The sequence below is a fragment of the Geotrypetes seraphini genome, chromosome 3 (assembly GCF_902459505.1).
Source record: "Geotrypetes seraphini chromosome 3, aGeoSer1.1, whole genome shotgun sequence".
Classification (NCBI taxonomy): domain Eukaryota; kingdom Metazoa; phylum Chordata; class Amphibia; order Gymnophiona; family Dermophiidae; genus Geotrypetes; species Geotrypetes seraphini.
Genome location: NC_047086.1, coordinates 240058525 through 240082394, shown reverse-complemented (window position 1 = coordinate 240082394; position 23870 = coordinate 240058525). Strand labels below are relative to the sequence as shown.

Below are 23870 nucleotides of genomic sequence, written 5' to 3'. Positions count from 1 at the left end.
TTAGTTTGCTAAACAACGCTTTGTCCTATTGCAGATTAAGAACTGGTCAAAAGATAGAAAATGGAGATTAGGGTTAAATGGTTAATTATTCTCAATGGAGAAGGGTATATGGTGGGGTTCCCTTGCGATCTGTGCTGGGACCGCTAATATTTATCAAGGACAGAGATGGGAATAACTAGTGAGATATTTAAGTTTGCTGATGACACAAAGTTGTTAAATCGCAAGAGGATTGTGAAAAATTGCAAGAGTTCCTTGCCAGACTGGGCATCAAAATGGTAGATGACGTTTAATATGAGCAAGAGCAAAGTGATGCATGTGGGAAAGAGGAACCCAAAACATCTTCTTCTCTCTCTCTGCTATCCCATCCAGCATGCTGCTGTCTCTGTCTTCCTCTGCATCAAGAATCACCCCATCTTTCTCTATATATTTCTTTCCTCATCCATCACCAACTCATTTCTCAATCCCTTGTATCCCTTCCCCTTCATCCAACCTTTGTCTGTTTCCCCTTTCCAACATCAACAACTCTTCTGGACCCCAGCATTTACCTAGCTGGGGTCCGCTCACATTACCGCTGCCTTCTAACTCCTTCCCTGGACCCTCTTCTGCTCTTCCCAGACTGCTGCCTCATCTTCAGCGCTGCCAGGAGCCCCTGAGGTATTGGGGCAGAGCCGTGATTAAACCTCCTGCCTGCCCTGGGATCGCAGCAGAGCCATGATCCTGCCTGCTGTTCTCCCCCACCTGGAAGTTCTCGGACCATGACACTAAGACCAAGAACACCCCCCCTCATGCTTCCACCCGGGGCGGTCCACCCTTTCCCCCCTCCCTCGGTAGGCTGCTGCCATTTCCTCAGTAGATGGAGAAAGGGCATGAGGGGTGAGTCGCCGCCGTGGTGGTCGTCACTGGCTCCGGCCTCGCAGCATCGCCGAGGGAGGGCAATGGTGAAACTGCCGCAGGCAGAGTTCTACTGTACTGCAAATGTGGAGGCACGGAGGCACAAAGGCACAGAGTTTCAAGTGCGCATGCACGCTAAGGGTTTTATTATTGATAGGTTATAGCAATAGGACTTTGATCAGTTGTATAGAACCATTTTGCTTTAGAAGCCAAGCACAGTACAGAGACTTGACTTATTGCACTCTTGAGAGATATTAAGATGCAATTAGATAAATATAAAAGTTCTGTAAGCAGTTAGATGTAACAGTGACACTTTTGATTGGAAGAATTGAGTGCAGTGGGAGTACCAGGTAAAAGTCCTGATGGTTTTCTAGAAATTAAAAAAAAATAATAATAATAATTATAGAAGAATGAAATGCCTACTAGTTGGCAGCTATTCTGTGGCAAACCACAAAGGCTACTACTGTCCTCAATTTAATGTACATCGTCAGGCCTTGGACAACATTTTCACTATGTATCAAATCTTATTTCTCATATACAGAAGATATGGTGTTTTTTTCCATTGAAGGAAACTATTATTGCAGCTAATGGATAGTGTTTTCTCATAGTTGGAACTGGATATGTATGAAAGGTTTGACAATACATCCAAAAAACCTAAGTATTGAAGATAAGAGGGATTCTAAGCCATTAAACTTCCCAGTTATTTCAGGTATTTAGACCCCATTATATTGGAAAACAAAATTTATCAGGGGTTTTTCCTGGATTCCAGTCTGACGGTGAACTCTCATCTGAAATGCATGGTTGAGTTAGGTTGACTAGAGCTTATCTAGATATGCAATGTTTACAGATAGTTGCCCAAGCTATGATTCCATCAATTAACCTAGGTTACACATTATTCAGAATAGTTGCTAAGGTGATTTTTGGAGCTTCTAAATGGAATAATGTAACACATATATAGTAACATTCCACTGGCTTCCATTTAAGGCTAGAGTGGAATTTAAACTCCTTTTATATTTTTGTTCAAGATCTTATATGGTCTTCTGCCAGATATATGAATAACTGGGTTGTTCCGTATGATCCCCAATATGTTCACAGTGATCCAGAGGATCAATTTAAGATATAGTTGCTTTTTTTTTTAAATTAAATTTAATGCATTTACAATATCATGAAGATATCAAGGAAAAAAAGGTTTCCATACAAGTTTTCAATACAACAAATAATACAAAAAACAATCCTTTACAAGCCCACTAAAAGGGGAAACATATTTGCTTATGTCAACTAAGTTTTAAGGAAAAACAAGGAAATGGGTTGAGTTCCAATGAACCCAAATCATTCCCAACTAAATTAGGACATTTTGGACATTCCTACCCTAATTCCTCATCAATAAATGAAAAAAAAGAGAAAGAAAAGAAATCTCACTTCTGTTCACGAGCTACCAAAAATTGTTGCAATTGAATGGGATCCCAAAAGACAAATTCAGTATCTTGTATCTTAACCAAACATTTACAAGGAAACTTCAAATAAAATGATGCCTCAAGTGCCAGTACTCTAGTTCTCAATTTCAAAAATTCTTTTCTTCTAAACTGGGTAGCTCTTGAGACATCAGGAAACATACTAACCAAATCCCCACAGAACTTGGTCAGTCTATTTTTAAAGTAAAGTTTCATTAACAGCATTTTATCTGTCTCACTCATACATATTAGAATCATTGTGGACCGAGTCTGAATAACATCTTGAGAGTCTTCTAAAAACTCTGTCAGATTAACATCATCTGTTACCAGATGGTCCACATCCTGTACAGTTTCCTTTTTCTTCTGGGGAATATGATAACAATTATTTATTGGAAAACTATCCGCATTGGGTAATCCCAGTATTTCCTTAAAATATTTTCTTAATAATATTTCTGGTAGTAACAAATGAGTCACTGGGAAATTAACCAAGTGGAGATTCTTTCCCCGATGCATATTTTCTAACATTTCCATTTTTAAATGCAATGACGTAGAATCTTTTACAGCAGATAGTGAAACAGCTTGCAATGTGTTACTTTGAGTTTCAATCACACCTAATCTAGTTTCCAGACAATTTAAATTGGCATCCACATTCTCAAACTTTTGAACTACAGACTGTGAGTAATCAGATGTTTGTTTCATTGATTCTCTGAGAAACCCCTCAACTCTAGAGATACCTAACCATAAATTTTTTAAAGTGATATCCTGTTGTTCATCCACTACAGTAGTAAATTCAAGTGGTTTAGGTATATCAGTGAAAATCAATTTACTTGTTGAAGTGGTTGATACCACAGGACCTGTGGAAGTAGTGGGAGTTATATTCCCACTTGCACCGGATATTGGATGAAGGGGGGGGGGGGTGGCCTTTTTAGAGGACTCATCGATGCTTCGGATATAGGAGAGTTCAAGTCAGATACATTTTGTGCTGGAGAGTCCAGGGAAAAAGTTAAGTGTCTATCAACAGGTGTCGAACTTTTAGATTTGACTTTCTTTTTTTCCCATAATCAAATAACTTATACGACCTGGTATCCTCTGCACAGCTCCACAGTGCTTCCCGGTGCTCCAAGGGGCTCCCAAGGGGCATGACCTGCCCCTTAGGGCATGCCCCTTTGGCCATGCCCTGCGGCCGCCTCCGCGGCAGCTGACAGTGATTTATAGTAAAGAGCAGAGGCACAGAAGATGGACCCGGTGATGTCAGGGGTCCGTCTACTGGGTTGCCTGTCCAAACGAGTTCAAATCGCCGCTGCTACAGAGGGCTGGTCGGGGCAGCGACACGATCCTCGGTGTCCTCAGAGAAAGGCAAAAACAGCTCCCGGTCTCTCTGTGGCAGCTGACAGTGATTTATAGTAAAGAGCAGAGGCACAGAAGACGGACCCGGTGACGTCAGGGGTCCGTCTACTGGGTTGCCTGTCCGAACGAGTTCAAATCGCCGCTGCTGCAGAGGGCTGGTCGGGGCAGCGACACGATCCTCGGCATCCTCAGAGAAAGGCAAAAACAGCTCCCCGATACAGTTGCTTTTGATGAATGATTTTAGATTTGTAAGTTGCAGAATAAGATCATTGGAAGATATGAGCCTGGATACTGCAGTATACGAGGGTCCTTCAAAAAGTTTCAGCACTTTCATATTTTCGTGGGAGAAGTGGTAAGAGGGCTATCATAGAATGTCATGTGACTAGTCAGGCAACCCGGCTCACCTGTGGAAAAATTATGTAATTTTTGCTTTTGAGATATTTAAATAGTGTTTTTTTTAAAAATAGTGTTAAAAAAAATAAATAAAAGCATGGAAACTTTTTGATGATCCCTCATATTACTATTAACATACTCCTGGTGGAATTCTGCGCAAAAAGATCCAAATTCTGCACACAAAATTTATAAATTCTGCAAGTTTTTAATTTGACAACATTTAAACAATATTTTTTTATTAATTATCTTCCAGAATTTTAGTACAATTCAGTATTTTCATTATACTAGAGAAAACAAAGAACCTTAAAATTTTTTTTCGCTTAGTGACTTCTATTTCGCCATTACCTTGTGGTTCAAGGCAGATTAGACAAGAGTTGACAGAAGGTTACAAGGGTTGTAACATTACATGAGAATTGTTGTAAGCATTGCATAAGAATTACATAAGAATTGTCGAGAACTTAAGAAAGTATCAAATTGAAGAGTGATAAATTTATTTCTACATTATTCTATGAAGATTGATTTATGCAACTGAAGGCCAGGCTACTTTGTGAATTAAAAAACCCAACCCAGATACCTATTATGGTCAGCATTCTACAAAACAGGTCAAATGTCAACACTTTGGGGGAATTTCAACTAAAGATAGAAGAAATGCACTTTGGACAACATTTTGAAACCTCTTAACCAGGGGTAGGGAACTCCAGTCCTTGAGAGCCGTATTCCAGTCGGGGTTTCAGGATTTCCCCAATGAATATGCATGAGATCTATTTGCATGCACCGCTTTCAATGCATATTCATTGGGGAAATCCTGAAAACCCGACAGGAATACGGCTCTCAAGGACCGGAGTTCCCTACCCCTGTCTTAGACAGATGGGTTCAACTGGTTAAGGCTGGTAGCAGGATGCCAAGAATCATTTAAATGGCACAAAGGAATGGATTCTGTATAGAATGCCTGGTCTCAGTAGCCGCTTAAGCGGCTTTTCAGAATCACACACAGGTGTCCTATATAGAATCAAATCTGTCCATTATAGAATCGCATCTGTCCATTAACCCCACCTAACCACCCCAATTCTCTAACTGGCATCTGTGTGACAGGCACTAGTTAGAGAATCGTGTTGCTTCTAAGCTAATTGCGGCAACGGAATCTCCCTGCTGTAATCAGCTCAGTGGCAACCGCAGAGGCTTTAGGTATCTGGCCAATTGGAAGTCTTAGGTACCTCACAGTGCATCCCAGAATGCACTGGTAAGGAGGCTTAAGACTCCGATTGGCCCAGGGGAAGGGCCTTAGGCATCTGAGTCAATCAGAGCCTTAGGAACATCCCTGGTGCACCCAAGAATACACCAGGAAGGGGAAGGGCCACCATTTTTCAGTGTCGGGCCTGCTGGCTGGAGGGTGTATATGCCTCCCTCTGGCTGGAGCTGCGAAGCAGTTTTTGCCCCCACTCAAGTGGTATACTGCCAATTTCATGTCAAGGGTTTATTATTGGCTCTGCTTCACTTAGTTGAGACACTGCTTACCTAAAATAATTTAAAAGGGGACCTCCCAGGATGTGTGATTCATAGGCTGATTTTAGGGAGTGCAAACAGAATGATTATAAAGTAATGATTTTGTTATGATCCATATGTATTGCATGTTTTCTCTGACAATTTTTTTTTATTACAAACCTACACTCCATCCAGAGAAAATGAACACTACTACTACTATTAATCATTTTTAAAGTGATGAAAGGTATTTGCAGTGCTGTACATGTGCATTTAACATGTAACAGGTGATCCTTGCATAGAAGGTTGGGGAGTTTCTCACAGGGAGAATGATAAGATGGACATAGGTATCTTATAGGGAATGGGAGTTAAGAGTTAAAAGCAGCTTCTAAAAAGTGAGCTTTTAGCTTGGATTTGAATACTGCTAGTGATGGAGTTTGAAAATGACTCGGGTATATGGTGAAGCAAGATAGAAGGGTCGGAGTCTAGAGTTGGCAGTGGGGGAGAAAGTTATAGGGTTATGCTACACTAATGGCAGTCTGAAAATCCTCTAAAGAAAGAAAAAAACATCTAGGAATAAGTTTGCTATTGGAAAAAAGTATGCATTTTTGTGTTCTCAAAGGTTCCAGGTAGGATATTTGACTGAATTCCTGAATAGCCATAATACAGTTGATAAGGTGTGACAGGTCTGTATCAGACATTAGATGTCATGACTACTGAGAGCGCAACCAAACTTACTACCACCTCAAGAAGTAATGCACTGGTGCAGTGCACCCCGTGCCTTGCAAGTCCAACCCCCCTCACATGTCCCTGCCCCCTGCACATGTCCACTGACTCTCCCCAGTCAGGCTACTCAAATCCCCCAGTCCAATCCCTATCCCTGTCATTAAAACCCTGCCACCGGGACCAGGAAAATGTCTCTGCTCTCTATGAGTAAAAAGTACAGTTTGCCTACTCAGGCAGTACACGTATAATCTCTTATCCACACACTAGATAATCAATTATATAAAAGCCCAGTTCTGCAGATAAAGCACTGGTATACCTGCAAAATGCTTTTTATATCCAGATTATCTGCCCTATTCCAAGTCCAAAAGAGGCCTGATCAGATAAGTACAGTAGCTACATGAAATGCAAAAACAGAGGACATGATAGCAGATAAAACCCCTATATCCTGTTCAGTCTTCCCATCATTGCCATCTGCTTAGCTTTCCCATCTTTTCCTGTTTTTATTCTCTTGCTTTCTTTATAGACCTTGTCTATTAATAGGCCTGAGAATTCAAAATTATCTACCGCCATAATTTAGTAAAAGTGGTAAACAAGACGCCAAATCCCTCTGTTCTGTATATTTGAATATTTGCAGCAGACTAAGCTGAACTTTCTTTAAAGATGATTGAAAATGTAACCAAAATATATTTTCATTTTGTTTTCTACTCCTATCAGGTTCTGTGCGTCGTTATGTTGACTCTAATCCTAGGACTGATATTTGGGCTGAAGCCAAGCTGCTCAAGGGAAGGTAATTAACACGTATTTCTAGCATTTATTTATCTGGAATTATCTCATGCCTTTTTCATTAGTAGCTCAGGGTGAGTTACATTCTGGCACACCGGATACGATATTCTATAAAAGCAAGCTGAAACAGATTACAGGCAGTCCCCGGGTTAAGAACGAGTTACGTTTTTAAAGCTGTTCTTTAGTCAGATTTGTATATAACTCAGAACTTGTAGATTATAAGAGTCATGCTGCTTACCTCTGTTTCCAAGTTTTTTTAAATATTTGATATACCATCTATCAAGGATTAGCTAAATGGTTTACAATAAGTATTACTGTATTTTTCGCTCAATAAGACACACTCCCCCTAAAGTGGGTGGAAATGTCTGTGCGTCTTATGCAGCGAATATAAAAATTTTTAAAACTCCCCATACCTTTTAAAATTCCCCCCCCGCTCCCCCATTATACCTTTTTAAATCCCCCCTGTCATACCTTTTTAAATCCCCCTTAAATCCTGGTGGTCCAGCGGTGTATCGGCAGGAGCAAGCTTTCCGCGTTCCTACCCCTCCCTCGCAGGACGGCTGCCTCGTTATCTTGGGGCCAGCGGCGCACAAGGCAGGAGCGAGCTTTTAGTGCTCTAGCCTGGGCCCGCATCACGCCTTGAATGGCTGCTGTCAGGAGAACTTCTGGTGTATAAAAAATTGTTAGTTGGCTGGGATGGATCCCCTCTGTCCTGGCCTACCACTAGACCACCGAAGGGGGTACAGGGCAGGGAGGGGGGACAGGGTACAGAACCTTGCAAGGAGTGAGGGGTGCTGGGTGCAGAGCCTAGTATATTTTATTAAATATATTAGTACACCATTTGGCTCAGAATATTTTTTTCTTGTTTTCCCCCTCTAAACCCAGATGTGTCTTATGGCCAGGTGTGTCTTATAGTGAAAAAAATACGGTATATCAAAACATACAACTTAATTTTACCTCTTTGTTTTATATTTTTTTAACTACAATGAGGGGATTACAAGACTGATGAAAACTAACATGACAGGAAGGAAAGAACACATGGGATTATAAATTACATCGAGAGAAAAAATAAAACAAAAGGAAATGAATGGGGGTGGAAAATACAAGAGAGAAGGAGGTCGCTTCTAAGGAAACGTTTGTTACTCTATGCTGAGAAGAAGTCCTTGACTGAAAAGGAAAGGGGAGCTCAGGTATTGAAGGCATCTTTGAATAGGAAGGTCTTGATTTTGGAACATAATTTTTCCAGCTGACTAAAGGGCCAGCCATTCACTGTTCTTAATGTGGCCATGCATCATTCCTGAATCTGCTATAAGGAGAAGTGTAGGAGTCAATGCGGCTGGAAATACTGCTCAGTGAAATCAAATGAAGACACAACCGCGTTTAAGTATGAATCATACTTAAGTCGGGTGTTTGTAACTTGGGGACTGCCTGTAAATGACCTTGGTATCATCAGTCCATTTAGGTTCCAGTCTGAATCTTTTTTTGGCTACTGTATATACTCGAATATAAATCGAACCGAATATAAGTTGAGACCCCCATTTTCCCCCAAAAAGGAAGAAAAATGGTTGACTCGAATCTAAGTCAGGCGGATTAATGTTCAAGTGCCCTGCCCTGCTAGGCTCTGCACCCAGCCCCCTTCCTGCCAGGCACTGTACCCAGCCCCTTCCCTCCCTCCCCTTTCAGGCACTGCACCTAGCCCTCTTCCCTCCCTCCCTTCCCCCCTTCCAGGCTTGGCACCATGTTCCCCCTCCCTGCCATCATCCTACCTCCTCTGGTGATCCCTGGTGGTGCAGCCGGCAGGAGTGAGATTTCCACACTCTTGCCCCACTGCTAACTTGGTCGGTGGTGGCTGCCGTGGGATCCAGTTTCTTCTGCCACTGAGCAGCAATGAGCAGGAGTGTACTTTGGCGCTCCTGCTCGGCACTCAGCGGCTTCTTGACTGGTTCCCGCAAATTTTTTGATGCACCACTAGGGATCGCTGCACCACCAGGGATCGGCAGAGGAGGTAGGAGGATGGTAGGGAAGGGGGCAGGGTGCAGAGCCTGGTGGCGGCCTGCAATAATTCTGGGAGGGGGTGCTGGCCTGAATATAAACTGGGACCCCCATTTTTGGCCCAATTTTGTAGCCCAAAAAATCCCGGTTTATATTCGAGTATATACGGTATGTACATCCTCTTTTTTAAGTTTTCAAGTGTATTATTTATATATCGAGCCAAACTGTAATAATAGCATCTGTGCACCCAGTATCAGGCCCCTTTTGCCCCTGAGAGGAAATGCAGAGGGAAGAACAGGCAGTTTCACTAGGAATATATTTTTTATTTCTCTGTCTTATAACAGCATGTTGCCTGCTCCTTGATCCTGCCAGAGGTTTCTCTGATGAAAAGTGACATGCCACCGTGTTCTTGGATGAATGTCATGCCGGCTTGCCAGAATGTCGAGGGCTTGGCTGGTCTGCACATTTTTCTTTCCAAGCAGTTTGGAAATAAATGACTGGCTAGGTTCAAGGAGGCTATGCCGAGTCTGGAGAAGGAAGATTGTAGTAATGCAGGAAAGTCCCTGGACTTGTTCATTAGACACCCACATCTTCAGTTGAGAATAAGTAAAAAGATTCTCAATTGGATTTTGGATAGATAGATTGGTTCACTTCAAATATGATGCATAGCCCAAATTATGCTCAAGGCCACCACCTACCTTGATTTCTGAAAAATACTCAAAACTCATTTATTCCATGCTCAAAATCCCTAATCCCCTCTCTTCTACTTCCCTCACCCCTCCCTCAAACGACCCAATCTCTCCTGTTACCCCCTCTCATTGATCTCCCCCAACTTGCTAACTCCAATGACCTGTACAATCCCCCCTCTCATGCTCACCTTCATCATCCTCGTTGCATGTAATTCTGATCAATTGTAATTACTTGTTAAATCTTGTTTATTTGTTGTGAAAACTCCCCTCCTCATGCTCACCTCAATATCTTCATTACTTGTAAATCTGGTTAATTGTAATTTCTTATTAAATTTTGTTTAAATGATGTGAACTGCCTAGAACTCCCTGGGTATGGCGGTACACAAAAATAAAGTTATTATTATTATTATTATATGTATCATAAACAAAATTATGTATGTTTGTTGGAATCCTTGATAGAGCGGAATATACATTTTTAAAATAAATAACCAAATCTAACCTGATCAATGCAAACACTGAGTAGAAGAATCCAGATCAATGAGATCAACTGTGGGCTGATTTGGGGCTATTTTCTAAGAACAGAACAAAGCCATTCGTGTTTCTGTCCAGAGCAGCATTTTCAGCCAGTTATTCAAAACCACTTATCTGAGTGACAGGTGATGCTGCCAGATAAGTTCTGCTGGTTCGAGCCAATCGGTATTTTTAGCCACATTTTTTTTGAATAATGATGCTAACATTTATTACAGACTACTCCAGATTTATGCTGGGACGGTCTGTGGGTGGAGTGAGGGTGGTCTCTGGAGTTAACTGGCTAGAAGCTGTATTCACTTTGCTAGCTGGCAATCCAAAGTTAGGAGGTAAACAGGCTGTCCTAAATATATCCAGTTAACTATCTGGATAACAAACCGAATCTGGGTGCTTTCTGGATAGTACTGGCCCTGACCGCCACTATCTGGATGCCAGTGATGAATAAATGTTATACAGCTGAATATTTACCCATATACTGTAAGTCTAGCGGCCTGGGAAACTAAAGAAAACATTTTTTATAGTTGCTTTTGAGTATTTCTCTCACTGGAATTATTTTAACAACATGTGATTAAGAAAGTTCCATGGCCTAGAAATATGCACTTAGTTTTGTGTAACATGCCTACCCAAATCTAAAAGCTTGTCGATACAAGACGTTCTTGGAAAGGACACTTGCGTTTCAGGCAAACAAATTGCAAACTGGGTTAGGTGAAATAATTTCTCAAGCTTAACCTTACTGTTCTTTCGGGAAATCAGTCAAGACCTATTTGTTTGATAAATTTTTAACTTGATTTGACTGGTTTTAATGCAGTATTATTTTGTATTTCCTATCCAATTGTATTCTCTTACATAACTGTATTTTTCACTGACTCTCCAGTTCTATTTTATGTGAATTGCCTAGAACTGCTGGTGTTGGTGGTATACAAGAATAAAGTTATTATTATTATCCTCTTTATTTTTTTTTTTCTTGTCCTATTACAGTTAAAAGCTGCAAAAACCGATGCTTTGAGAGAAAGTTTGGGAGCTGCCGATGTGACAGTGCCTGTGTAGAGCTTGGAAACTGCTGTTTAGATTACCAAGACTTGTGCATATCGCCAGGTAAAGGAGAATGCTGTGGTGTAGGATAAAGGCCCAATTCTATAAACGATGCCGAAAACATAGGTGCCGAGGAAGTGGCGCAGAGCGCATGTCGATCGTGAGTTAGGCGCCATTTATAGAATCGTGCCTAGAGGTGCCTAAATTGGACTTAGATACTGGTAAGCGTCAAAACCTTAGGCTCATCCTATCTGTGCCAGGATTTTCTTGCCTTAAATACTGGCGCCTAAGTCCAAAACACACCCACAATCTGCACTTATCCATGCCCACTTTCTGGTAGATGCCATGAACTAGGCGCCTAGTTGAAAGTGGTAGGTGTCTACCGAGTTAGGTGCCTAGAAAGCAATTAATTATAACTTAAGCCAATTATTAAGCCAGCTAAGCTTGCTGTTGACATAGATTAAAAATAATTAATCAACCCCCCCTTTTACAAAACTGCGAAAGTGCTTTTTAGCAGTGGCCGGCACGCTGAATGCTGTGCACTGCTCTGATGGAGCATTCAGTACGCCGGCCAGTGCTAAAAACCACTTTTGCGGTTTTGATAAAGGGGGGAGGGGATAAGTTAGGTGCCTAGATCGGCTAGATGCTTTTTATGAGGAATTTGGGCCACAATGCTTATTTATGCATTCTTATATATACATAAAGGACTAAATTGTGGTGTTTGTTATATTTTTAATATGTATGTATTTGTAGTGTACTCCGCTTAGATTTTAAGGAGAATAGAAATTTTTTTTTTTTTTTAATTCTTTATTTGATTATTCGTTACAATACATTAATAACAAATATTCATGAATGACCACAGCAAACTCAATATAGAGAACATTAAAACATAGGCAATTAGTCAACCATGTCCTAGTCCACATTATCATGGTCGCCAGTATCTTTTTTTAAAAAAGAAAGAAAAAAAATCAAATCCATCAATCTACCATCTAAGGACAGGCAAAAATTTATACATCATCCTCCAAAAATAAAAAAAATCAATCAATAATAGAAATTAAACTTTCAGCAAAGGTTCCTTTTTAACAAAGTCTTCTAACTGGACTGGATCATAAAACACATATTTATCACTTCCATACGATATAAGGCATTTGCATGGAAATTTCAAAAAGAAAGTAGCTCCAACTGCCAAAACCTTGGGTTTTAGCTGAAGGAACTGCTTCATAAGAACATAAGAATATAAGCAGTGCCTCTGCCGGGTCAGACCACAGGTCCATCCTGCCCAGCAGTCCGCTCCCGCGGCGGCCCAAACAGGTCAAGACCTGTCTGAATCATCAGAAGGGGCTCCCTTGCCACCTTGGTTTCCCATTTAAGTCCTGCCTTCCTATCGAAGTCCTAGCCCTCCGGTCTTGCACATGCACGACCTGGTTGGTTTATACTCATTACCTGGTTAACTTCCTATACTTGTGTTACATCCCAGCTCCTCCCTCAGTATCCCACGATCCCTTTATCCCTCAGAAATCCGTCCAATCCCTGTTTGAATCCCTGTACCGTACTCTGCCTGATCACTTCCTCCGGTAGCTCATTCCAAGTGTCCACGACCCTTTGTGTGAAAAAAAATTTCCTTGCATTTGTTTTGAACCTGTCTCCCCTCAGTTTCTCCGAATGCCCCCTCGTACTTATTGTCCCCTTCAGTCTGAAGAATCTGTCCCTATCCACCCTCTCTATGCCCCTCATGATCTTGAAGGTCTCTATCATATCTCCCCTGAGCCTCCTTTTCTCCAGAGAGAAGAGCCCCAGCCTATCCAGCCTCTCGGCGTATGAGCAGTGTTCCAGCCCTCTTACCAATTTCGTTGCTCTCCTTTGGACTCTCTCAAGTACCGCCATGTCCTTCTTGAGGTGTGGCGACCAATACTGAACGCAGTATTCTAGATGTGGACGCACCATCGCTCGATACAATGGCATGATGACTTCCCGTGATCTGGTTACTATGCCCTTCTTTATGATTCCCAGCATCCTGTTGGCTTTTTTCGAGGCTGCTGCGCACTGTGCAGATGGCTTCAGTGATGCATCCACCAGCACACCCAAGTCTCTCTCGAGTCTGCTGTCTCCCAACAATACCCCCCCCAATTTGTAGTTGAACTTTTAAACTGGGTTTGTCTAGAGACATCAGGGAAAATTATCACCCGTTGGCCACAAGACATCTCTTGTTTTTTCACAAAGTATAATTTTAGAATAGCTTGTTTTTCCAACTCTATCTTAAAAGTCACAAGAAGAGTTGCTCGCTTATCTATTATATCTTTAGATGATTCTAAAAACTGTGAAACATTCAAACTATCAGGTGACACCATTTTATCCATTTCACCTTCTTCTGCCATTCCCTTGGAATCTCTTGAGATATAATAGAGATTATCAACTTCAAAAGCCTCCACATTAGTATAATGTAACATCTCCTTCAAATACATTCTCAAGAGTTCCATCGGGGACAGATAATGTGTAATTGGAAAATTTAATATACGAAGATTTTTAACCCTAATAGAAATTTTAAAATAAATAAATATATATGACGCTGAAACCTCGACCACCATTACCAAATGATATTTTATAAACCACACTTAGGGCTCCTTTTACTAAGGCGCACTAGGGCCTTAACACGTGGAATAATGCACGCTAAATTGCCACGTGCGCTAGCCGCTACTGCCTCCTTTTGAGCAGGTGGTAGATTTTCGGCTAGCGCACACTATAGCGCATGCTAATCCATTGTGTGCGTTTAAAACGCTAGCACACCTTTGTAAAAGGAGCCCTTAGTTAAGCACGGTTTATAGAATAGTGCTTATGGCCGGAACTTGAGTCTAATTTTAAGCACACCCATTTGTTGGCACCATGGGTAAAAGTTAGGGGGGGGGGGTTATCTCGCTCTAAATGTATGCACATTAATGTAAATTAAATCTAGTGAACCCTGATAATTTCTTGTTAAGATAGCACTAATTGGCTTATTATTCATTAAGTTGTGCCTGCAGCTCAAAGCGCCATATATAGAATTCAGGAGAAAATGTGCTGCATTTATTTTTGTTACCTAATTCAAATTACCCCTCCCCCCCCCTTTACTAAGCCACTGTAGAGGTTTCTACCGTGGCTCGGAGTGCTAAATGCTCTGATGCTCTTAGAATTCTTTAGTGCCCTGGACCGTGGTAGAAACCTCTACTGCGGCTTAGTAAAAGAGGGCCAAAATTCCTTGAGCAAATACAAAATAAATGATTACTGTATACTTCACACCAGGAAACGGTTTAAATGATAGGCAACAGTGGTATAGCATATATTGTCTTTTGTTCTGGGTTTCTGTAAAAATAGCCTTGTAAAACAGACAGCTGTCAGTTTACAGTACTAGGGGTATCTCCCAATGTACCCTGTTATGCAATAGCCAGCTAATTTTCAGGTGCAACTAAGCCAGATATAAATATCCAGTAGATTGGCCCCAGTTATGTCTCCCTCATTAATATCATTAATATGTTAAATCGCTTACCATTTTCTCTCTGCTATTATTACGATACAAGGAAAGCCATTTCTGAACATGTACTTTTGCCTGTTTCTTCCCAGCTCACATCTGGACATGCAGTAAATTCCGGTGTGGTGAGAAGAGGTTGCCTCAGACTCGTTGCTCCTGCTCTGATGACTGCAAACAAAATGGAGACTGCTGCATCAATTACAGCACTGTTTGCCACGGTAAATGTCCAAAGTATAGCAATACCTTGTTCTTTCTGTACTTCTGCGCTATTGAAAAGAAAATATGACTACTGTAACAAGAGGCTCCTATGAATGCATCAATATAGCTACAAGATGGTAGAATTCAAATTTAACTGAAGTAGGAAGAGAACCCTGGCTAGTCTCTAAAACTGTTGCTTTTTGAAAAACATGAGGCATCTCAGTCTTGGGACTTCAAAAAAAAAAAAAAAAGTGCAAATGGTTCACTAAAAAATAAATAAAAGGAATGTGTTGCGTTCCTTTAGCATTTAAACAAAATTCAGATCATATTTTCTCACAACACAGGTCAACAACAACAAAAAATTTTCTTGGTGCCTTGAGTTTTTTTTTACCTTGAGATTTTTTTTTTTTAACCTTTTCCTAGGGTTATTTGGGGCTTTGATCTAGAAAATTGCATTGAATGGACCACATCAGCTCTAGTTTCTTTGATATGGTTGAATTTATTAATTTTTAAGCCAATAATAAATATGCATCCTTCTTCCAGTTACAGCAGACATTTGGGGCTCCTTTTACAAAGGTGCACTAGCGTTTTTAGCGCACGCACCGGATTAGCGTGTGCTATAGTGCGCACTACCTGAAAAACTACTGCCTGCTCAAGAGGAGGCGGTAGCAACTAGCGCGCACGGCATTTTAGCGCATGCTATTCCACGCGTTAAGGCCCTAACGCACCTTTGTAAAAGGAGCCCTTGGTTTATCGGGGAAACAAAACTTTAAATGGATACAATTAAAACAAGCTATCCAAAAAGGAATTCCTGAATGGCATTCTTTAGATGGTCAGCAGAGTCTGTTATTCTTGTGTTTTAAAGCAGAATTCCTTGGACATCAGGCTTCCCACATGGTACAAAGTAAAAAGGCAATATGAATCTAAAAAGTCCAAAACAGGCCTGCGAGGTATTTGCTTAGAGTTACAAATTAATATTACAGAAACTCAATGGCCTAGGCTTTGGAATCATAGAGTGCTTCAATGAGGCAGACTTTATACTATTTAATGTATAGAGTATTTTGGACTCCAGTGAGATTACAAAAAAAAACAGACTCTACACGTTCTAATAGGAGCTGGCATTGCCAGTTAATAATTGGAACGTTAGATCATCTTGTATTTCACTGTCCTTTAATATTCGGATTCTGGAAGTCCATATGGAATAAAATAACTTTGATTCTTGAAGTCCCAATTCCATTATCATATGGAATTATAATGTTTGGTACCTCAGTTATGAAAAATAGCCCGCTAAATAGTTCCAAAGATAAACTTCTTCTCATCATGACAGGTGTGGCTTTGCAAATGATTACTAGGAACTAGAAACAATGGGATAAGTTGAATATGCCGTTTTGGTGGGAGATCCTATGTCTGTATTACTGATATGAGAAAAATGCTTGCAGAAAAAATAAATGGATCACAAAGATTATTAGGAATCTGGGGTCCATTAGATTCTTACGTTAAACAACTTTAATAGTAATGTATACCTACCATATTAAAAATTTCATATTCTACATGTAAATCCAGAAAGGGGGGAGGGAAGGGGGAGGGGATTGTTTTATTGGTATTCATGTATAGTACATAATAAGTGCTTTTCAAAAATGTTATTGATTAATAATCTGTTACACTATTTGTAAGATGTTTTTTTATAAAATCAATAAAAAATTTAAACATACACACACAACTGTTTTTTAAAGCCTTTGAGATAGTATAGCTAAACATGAACACTGGGCAAAAAAGATTGGCCTCTGAGGGACTATATGGTGGTTGGAGGACAAAATGTAATTGATGAAGCCAAGAGGGAGGTGCTCAAAGCTGTAAATATTCTCTCTTCGGCAAGTCCAGTTTATGGGAACGGATTGATCATCATACTTACGGACTCCTGAGAGGATTAACAGAAAGAAGATTATCCAGGTAAGAACCTAATCTGTCATTCATTTTTAAAAATCCAAAACACTGTTTTCTCCCCCATCCTAACCCCACCCAGGGATGACTTTAATAAAATGTTGGGTAAAAAGCTTGCATATTCTTCTACCCATATATAGGACGGGCTGTTTTCAAACAATGTGTTTGCCTATGTACATAGGCATTTACGTGGGTAAATAATTTCTGGAAATTACCTTCCCCCTGATTAAAAACTTCTTCAGTTCTCTGCACTGTGGTTAATTGCCAGTAAAATGGAAAAACCATTGATATTCCTTTACCCCACATGCAAATTTGAAAAAAATGTACATGATTCACAATGTGAAATGAGCAGCTAATAGTAACTTACTCCCAGATTCTATAAATGGCACCCAAACTTCCACACATAAATAAACCTTGTTAACGGACCATTAGCAGTAAATCTATATATATAAAATCGGAGGTATGTATGTATGTATGTATGTGTGTGTGTGTGTGTATGTGCCGCGATCACGCAAAAACGGCTTGACCGATTTGAAGGAAACTTGGTATGCAGATCCCTCACTACCTGGGATGATATGTTCTGGGGGTCTCACGGCCCACCTGCACACGTGGGCGGAGCTACAAACAGAAAATCGGATTTCCCCATTCATGTCAATGGAAAAAATGTAAAAAGCTGCCATTCTCACTGTAATTCAAAAACGGCTTGACCGATTTGAACGAAACTTGGTATGCAGATCCCTCACTACCTGGGGTGATATGTTCTGGGGGTCTCGCAGCCCACCTGCACACGTGGGCGGAGCTACAAACAGAAAATCGGATTTCCCCATTCATGTCAATGGAAAAAATGTAAAAAGCTGCCATTCTCACTGTAATTCAAAAACGGCTTGACCGATTTGAACGAAACTTGGTATGCAGATCCCTCACTACCTGGGGTGATATGTTCTGGGGGTCTCGCGGCCCACCTGCACACGTGGGCGGAGCTACAAACAGAAAATCAGATTTCACCCGTTCATGTCAATGGAAAAAATGTAAAAAGCTGCCATTCTCACAGTAATTCAAAAACGGCTTGACCGATTTGAAGGAAACTTGGTATGCAGATCCCTCACTACCTGGGGTGATATGTTCTGGGGGTCTCACGGCCCACCTGCACACGTGGGCGGAGCTACAAACAGAAAATCGGATTTCCCCATTCATGTCAATGGAAAAAATGTAAAAAGCTGCCATTCTCACTGTAATTCAAAAACGGCTTGACCGATTTGAACGAAACTTGGTATGCAGATCCCTCACTACCTGGGGTGATATGTTCTGGGGGTCTCGCAGCCCACCTGCACACGTGGGCGGAGCTACAAACAGAAAATCGGATTTCCCCATTCATGTCAATGGAAAAAATGTAAAAAGCTGCCATTCTCACTGTAATTCAAAAACGGCTTGACCGATTTGAACGAAACTTGGTATGCAGATCCCTCACTACCTGGGGTGATATGTTCTGGGGGTCTCGCGGCCCACCTGCACACGTGGGCGGAGCTACAAACAGAAAATCAGATTTCACCCATTCATGTCAATGGAAAAAATGTAAAAAGCTGCCATTCTCACTGTAATTCAAAAACGGCTTGACCGATTTGAACGAAACTTGGTATGCAGATCCCTCACTACCTGGGGTGATATGTTCTGGGGGTCTCGCGGCCCACCTGCACACGTGGGCGGAGCTACAAACAGAAAATCAGATTTCACCCGTTCATGTCAATGGAAAAAATGTAAAAAGCTGCCATTCTCACAGTAATTCAAAAACGGCTTGACCGATTTGAAGGAAACTTGGTATGCAGATCCCTCACTACCTGGGGTGATATGTTCTGGGGGTCTCGCGGCCCACCTGCACACGTGGGCGGAGCTACAAACAGAAAATCAGATTTCACCCATTCATGTCAATGGAAAAAATGTAAAAAGCTGCCATTCTCACAGTAATTCAAAAACGGCTTGACTGATTTGAACGAAACTTGGTATGCAGATCCCTCACTACCTGGGGTGATATGTTCTGGGGGGTCTCGCGGCCCACCTGCACACGTGGGCGGAGCTACAAACAGAAAATCAGATTTCACCCGTTCATGTCAATGGAAAAAATGTAAAAAGCTGCCATTCTCACAGTAATTCAAAAACGGCTTGACCGATTTGAACGAAACTTGGTATGCAGATCCCTCACTACCTGGGGTGATATGTTCTGGGGGTCTCGCGGCCCACCTGCACACGTGGGCGGAGCTACAAACAGAAAATCAGATTTCACCCATTCATGTCAATGGAAAAAATGTAAAAAGCTGCCATTCTCACAGTAATTCAAAAACGGCTTGACTGATTTGAACGAAACTTGGTATGCAGATCCCTCACTACCTGGGGTGATATGTTCTGGGGGTCTCGCAGCCCACCTGCACACGTGGGCGGAGCTACAAACAGAAAATCGGATTTCCCCATTCATGTCAATGGAAAAAATGTAAAAAGCTGCCATTCTCACTGTAATTCAAAAACGGCTTGACCGATTTGAACGAAACTTGGTATGCAGATCCCTCACTACCTGGGGTGATATGTTCTGGGGGTCTCGCGGCCCACCTGCACACGTGGGCGGAGCTACAAACAGAAAATCAGATTTCACCCGTTCATGTCAATGGAAAAAAATGTAAAAAGCTGCCATTCTCACAGTAATTCAAAAACGGCTTGACCGATTTGAAGGAAACTTGGTATGCAGATCCCTCACTACCTGGGGTGATATGTTCTGGGGGTCTCACGGCCCACCTGCACACGTGGGCGGAGCTACAAACAGAAAATCGGATTTCCCCATTCATGTCAATGGAAAAAATGTAAAAAGCTGCCATTCTCACTGTAATTCAAAAACGGCTTGACCGATTTGAACGAAACTTGGTATGCAGATCCCTCACTACCTGGGGTGATATGTTCTGGGGGTCTCGCAGCCCACCTGCACACGTGGGCGGAGCTACAAACAGAAAATCGGATTTCCCCATTCATGTCAATGGAAAAAATGTAAAAAGCTGCCATTCTCACTGTAATTCAAAAACGGCTTGACCGATTTGAACGAAACTTGGTATGCAGATCCCTCACTACCTGGGGTGATATGTTCTGGGGGTCTCGCGGCCCACCTGCACACGTGGGCGGAGCTACAAACAGAAAATCAGATTTCACCCATTCATGTCAATGGAAAAAATGTAAAAAGCTGCCATTCTCACTGTAATTCAAAAACGGCTTGACCGATTTGAACGAAACTTGGTATGCAGATCCCTCACTACCTGGGGTGATATGTTCTGGGGGTCTCGCGGCCCACCTGCACACGTGGGCGGAGCTACAAACAGAAAATCGGATTTCCCCATTCATGTCAATGGAAAAAATGTAAAAAGCTGCCATTCTCACTGTAATTCAAAAACGGCTTGACCGATTTGAACGAAACTTGGTATGCAGATCCCTCACTACCTGGGGTGATATGTTCTGGGGGTCTCGCGGCCCACCTGCACACGTGGGCGGAGCTACAAACAGAAAATCAGATTTCACCCGTTCATGTCAATGGAAAAAATGTAAAAAGCTGCCATTCTCACAGTAATTCAAAAACGGCTTGACCGATTTGAAGGAAACTTGGTATGCAGATCCCTCACTACCTGGGGTGATATGTTCTGGGGGTCTCGCGGCCCACCTGCACACGTGGGCGGAGCTACAAACAGAAAATCAGATTTCACCCATTCATGTCAATGGAAAAAATGTAAAAAGCTGCCATTCTCACAGTAATTCAAAAACGGCTTGACTGATTTGAACGAAACTTGGTATGCAGATCCCTCACTACCTGGGGTGATATGTTCTGGGGGGTCTCGCGGCCCACCTGCACACGTGGGCGGAACTACAAACAGAAAATCAGATTTCACCCGTTCATGTCAATGGAAAAAATGTAAAAAGCTGCCATTCTCACAGTAATTCAAAAACGGCTTGACCGATTTGAAGGAAACTTGGTATGCAGATCCCTCACTACCTGGGGTGATATGTTCTGGGGGTCTCGCGGCCCACCTGCACACGTGGGCGGAGCTACAAACAGAAAATCAGATTTCACCCATTCATGTCAATGGAAAAAATGTAAAAAGCTGCCATTCTCACAGTAATTCAAAAACGGCTTGACTGATTTGAACGAAACTTGGTATGCAGATCCCTCACTACCTGGGGTGATATGTTCTGGGGGTCTCGCAGCCCACCTGCACACGTGGGCGGAGCTACAAACAGAAAATCGGATTTCCCCATTCATGTCAATGGAAAAAATGTAAAAAGCTGCCATTCTAACTGTAATTCAAAAACGGCTTGACCGATTTGAACGAAACTTGGTATGCAGATCCCTCACTACCTGGGGTGATATGTTCTGGGGGTCTCGCGGCCCACCTGCACACGTGGGCGGAGCTACAAACAGAAAATCAGATTTCACCCGTTCATGTCAATGGAAAAAATGTAAAAAGCTGCCATTCTCACAGTAATTCAAAAACGGCTTGACCGATTTGAAGGAAACTTGGTATGCAGATCCCTCACTACCTGGGGTGATATGTTCTGGGGGTCTCACGGCCCACCTGCACACGTGGGCGGAGCTACAAACAGAAAATCGGATTTCCCCATTCATGTCAATGGAAAAAATGTAAAAAGCTGCCATTCTCACTGTAATTCAAAAACGGCTTGACCGATTTGAACGAAACTTGGTATGCAGATCCCTCACTACCTGGGGTGATATGTTCTGGGGGTCTCGCAGCCCACCTGCACACGTGGGCGGAGCTACAAACAGAAAATCGGATTTCCCCATTCATGTCAATGGAAAAAATGTAAAAAGCTGCCATTCTCACTGTAATTCAAAAACGGCTTGACCGATTTGAACGAAACTTGGTATGCAGATCCCTCACTACCTGGGGTGATATGTTCTGGGGGTCTCGCGGCCCACCTGCACACGTGGGCGGAGCTACAAACAGAAAATCAGATTTCACCCGTTCATGTCAATGGAAAAAATGTAAAAAGCTGCCATTCTCACAGTAATTCAAAAACGGCTTGACCGATTTGAAGGAAACTTGGTATGCAGATCCCTCACTACCTGGGGTGATATGTTCTGGGGGTCTCGCGGCCCACCTGCACACGTGGGCGGAGCTACAAACAGAAAATCAGATTTCACCCATTCATGTCAATGGAAAAAATGTAAAAAGCTGCCATTCTCACAGTAATTCAAAAACGGCTTGACTGATTTGAACGAAACTTGGTATGCAGATCCCTCACTACCTGGGGTGATATGTTCTGGGGGGTCTCGCGGCCCACCTGCACACGTGGGCGGAGCTACAAACAGAAAATCAGATTTCACCCGTTCATGTCAATGGAAAAAATGTAAAAAGCTGCCATTCTCACAGTAATTCAAAAACGGCTTGACCGATTTGAACGAAACTTGGTATGCAGATCCCTCACTACCTGGGGTGATATGTTCTGGGGGTCTCGCGGCCCACCTGCACACGTGGGCGGAGCTACAAACAGAAAATCAGATTTCACCCATTCATGTCAATGGAAAAAAATGTAAAAAGCTGCCATTCTCACAGTAATTCAAAAACGGCTTGACTGATTTGAACGAAACTTGGTATGCAGATCCCTCACTACCTGGGGTGATATGTTCTGGGGGGTCTCGCGGCCCACCTGCACACGTGGGCGGAGCTACAAACAGAAAATCAGATTTCACCCGTTCATGTCAATGGAAAAAAATGTAAAAAGCTGCCATTCTCACAGTAATTCAAAAACGGCTTGACCGATTTGAAGGAAACTTGGTATGCAGATCCCTCACTACCTGGGGTGATATGTTCTGGGGGTCTCGCGGCCCACCTGCACACGTGGGCGGAGCTACAAACAGAAAATCAGATTTCACCCATTCATGTCAATGGAAAAAATGTAAAAAGCTGCCATTCTCACAGTAATTCAAAAACGGCTTGACTGATTTGAACGAAACTTGGTATGCAGATCCCTCACTACCTGGGGTGATATGTTCTGGGGGGTCTCGCGGCCCACCTGCACACGTGGGCGGAGCTACAAACAGAAAATCAGATTTCACCCGTTCATGTCAATGGAAAAAATGTAAAAAGCTGCCATTCTCACAGTAATTCAAAAACGGCTTGACCGATTTGAAGGAAACTTGGTATGCAGATCCCTCACTACCTGGGGTGATATGTTCTGGGGATCTCGCGGCCCATCTGCACACGTGGGCGGAGCTACAAACAGAAAATCAGATTTCACCCATTCATGTCAATGGAAAAAATGTAAAAAGCTGCCATTCTCACAGTAATTCAAAAACGGCTTGACCGATTTGAACAAAACTTGGCATGCAGATCTCTCACTACCTGGGGTGATATGTTCTGGGGGTCTCGTGGCACACCTGCACACGTGGGCGGAGCTACAAACAGAAAATCAGATTTCACCCATTCATGTCAATGGAAAAAATGTAAAAAGCTGCCATTCTCACAGTAATTCAAAAACGGCTTGACTGATTTGAACGAAACTTGGTATGCAGATCCCTCACTACCTGGGGTGATATGTTCTGGGGGTCTCGCAGCCCACCTGCACACGTGGGCGGAGCTACAAACAGAAAATCAGATTTCACCCATTCATGTCAATGGAAAAAATGTAAAAAGCTGCCATTCTCACAGTAATTCAAAAACGGCTTGACCGATTTGAACGAAACTTGGCATGCAGATCTCTCACTACCTGGGGTGATATGTTCTGGGGGTCTCGTGGCACACCTGCACACGTGGGCGGAGCTACAAACAGAAAATCAGATTTCACCCATTCATGTCAATGGAAAAAATGTAAAAAGCTGCCATTCTCACAGTAATTCAAAAACGGCTTGACCGATTTGAACGAAACTTGGTATGC

At 42.2% G+C, this 23870-nt stretch overlaps 1 protein-coding gene across 1 annotated transcript in view; it reads left to right on the top strand.

Annotated features, from left to right (window-relative positions):
- ENPP1 (ectonucleotide pyrophosphatase/phosphodiesterase 1) overlaps positions 1 to 23870 on the top strand; it is a 206326-nt gene that overhangs the window by 53055 nt on the left and 129401 nt on the right. Inside the window, exons 2-4 of the mRNA XM_033936592.1 lie at positions 7002 to 7074; positions 11258 to 11374; positions 14906 to 15031. Of these exons, the coding sequence (XP_033792483.1) occupies positions 7002 to 7074; positions 11258 to 11374; positions 14906 to 15031 (316 nt within the window). The remainder of the gene's footprint in view (positions 1 to 7001; positions 7075 to 11257; positions 11375 to 14905; positions 15032 to 23870) is intronic.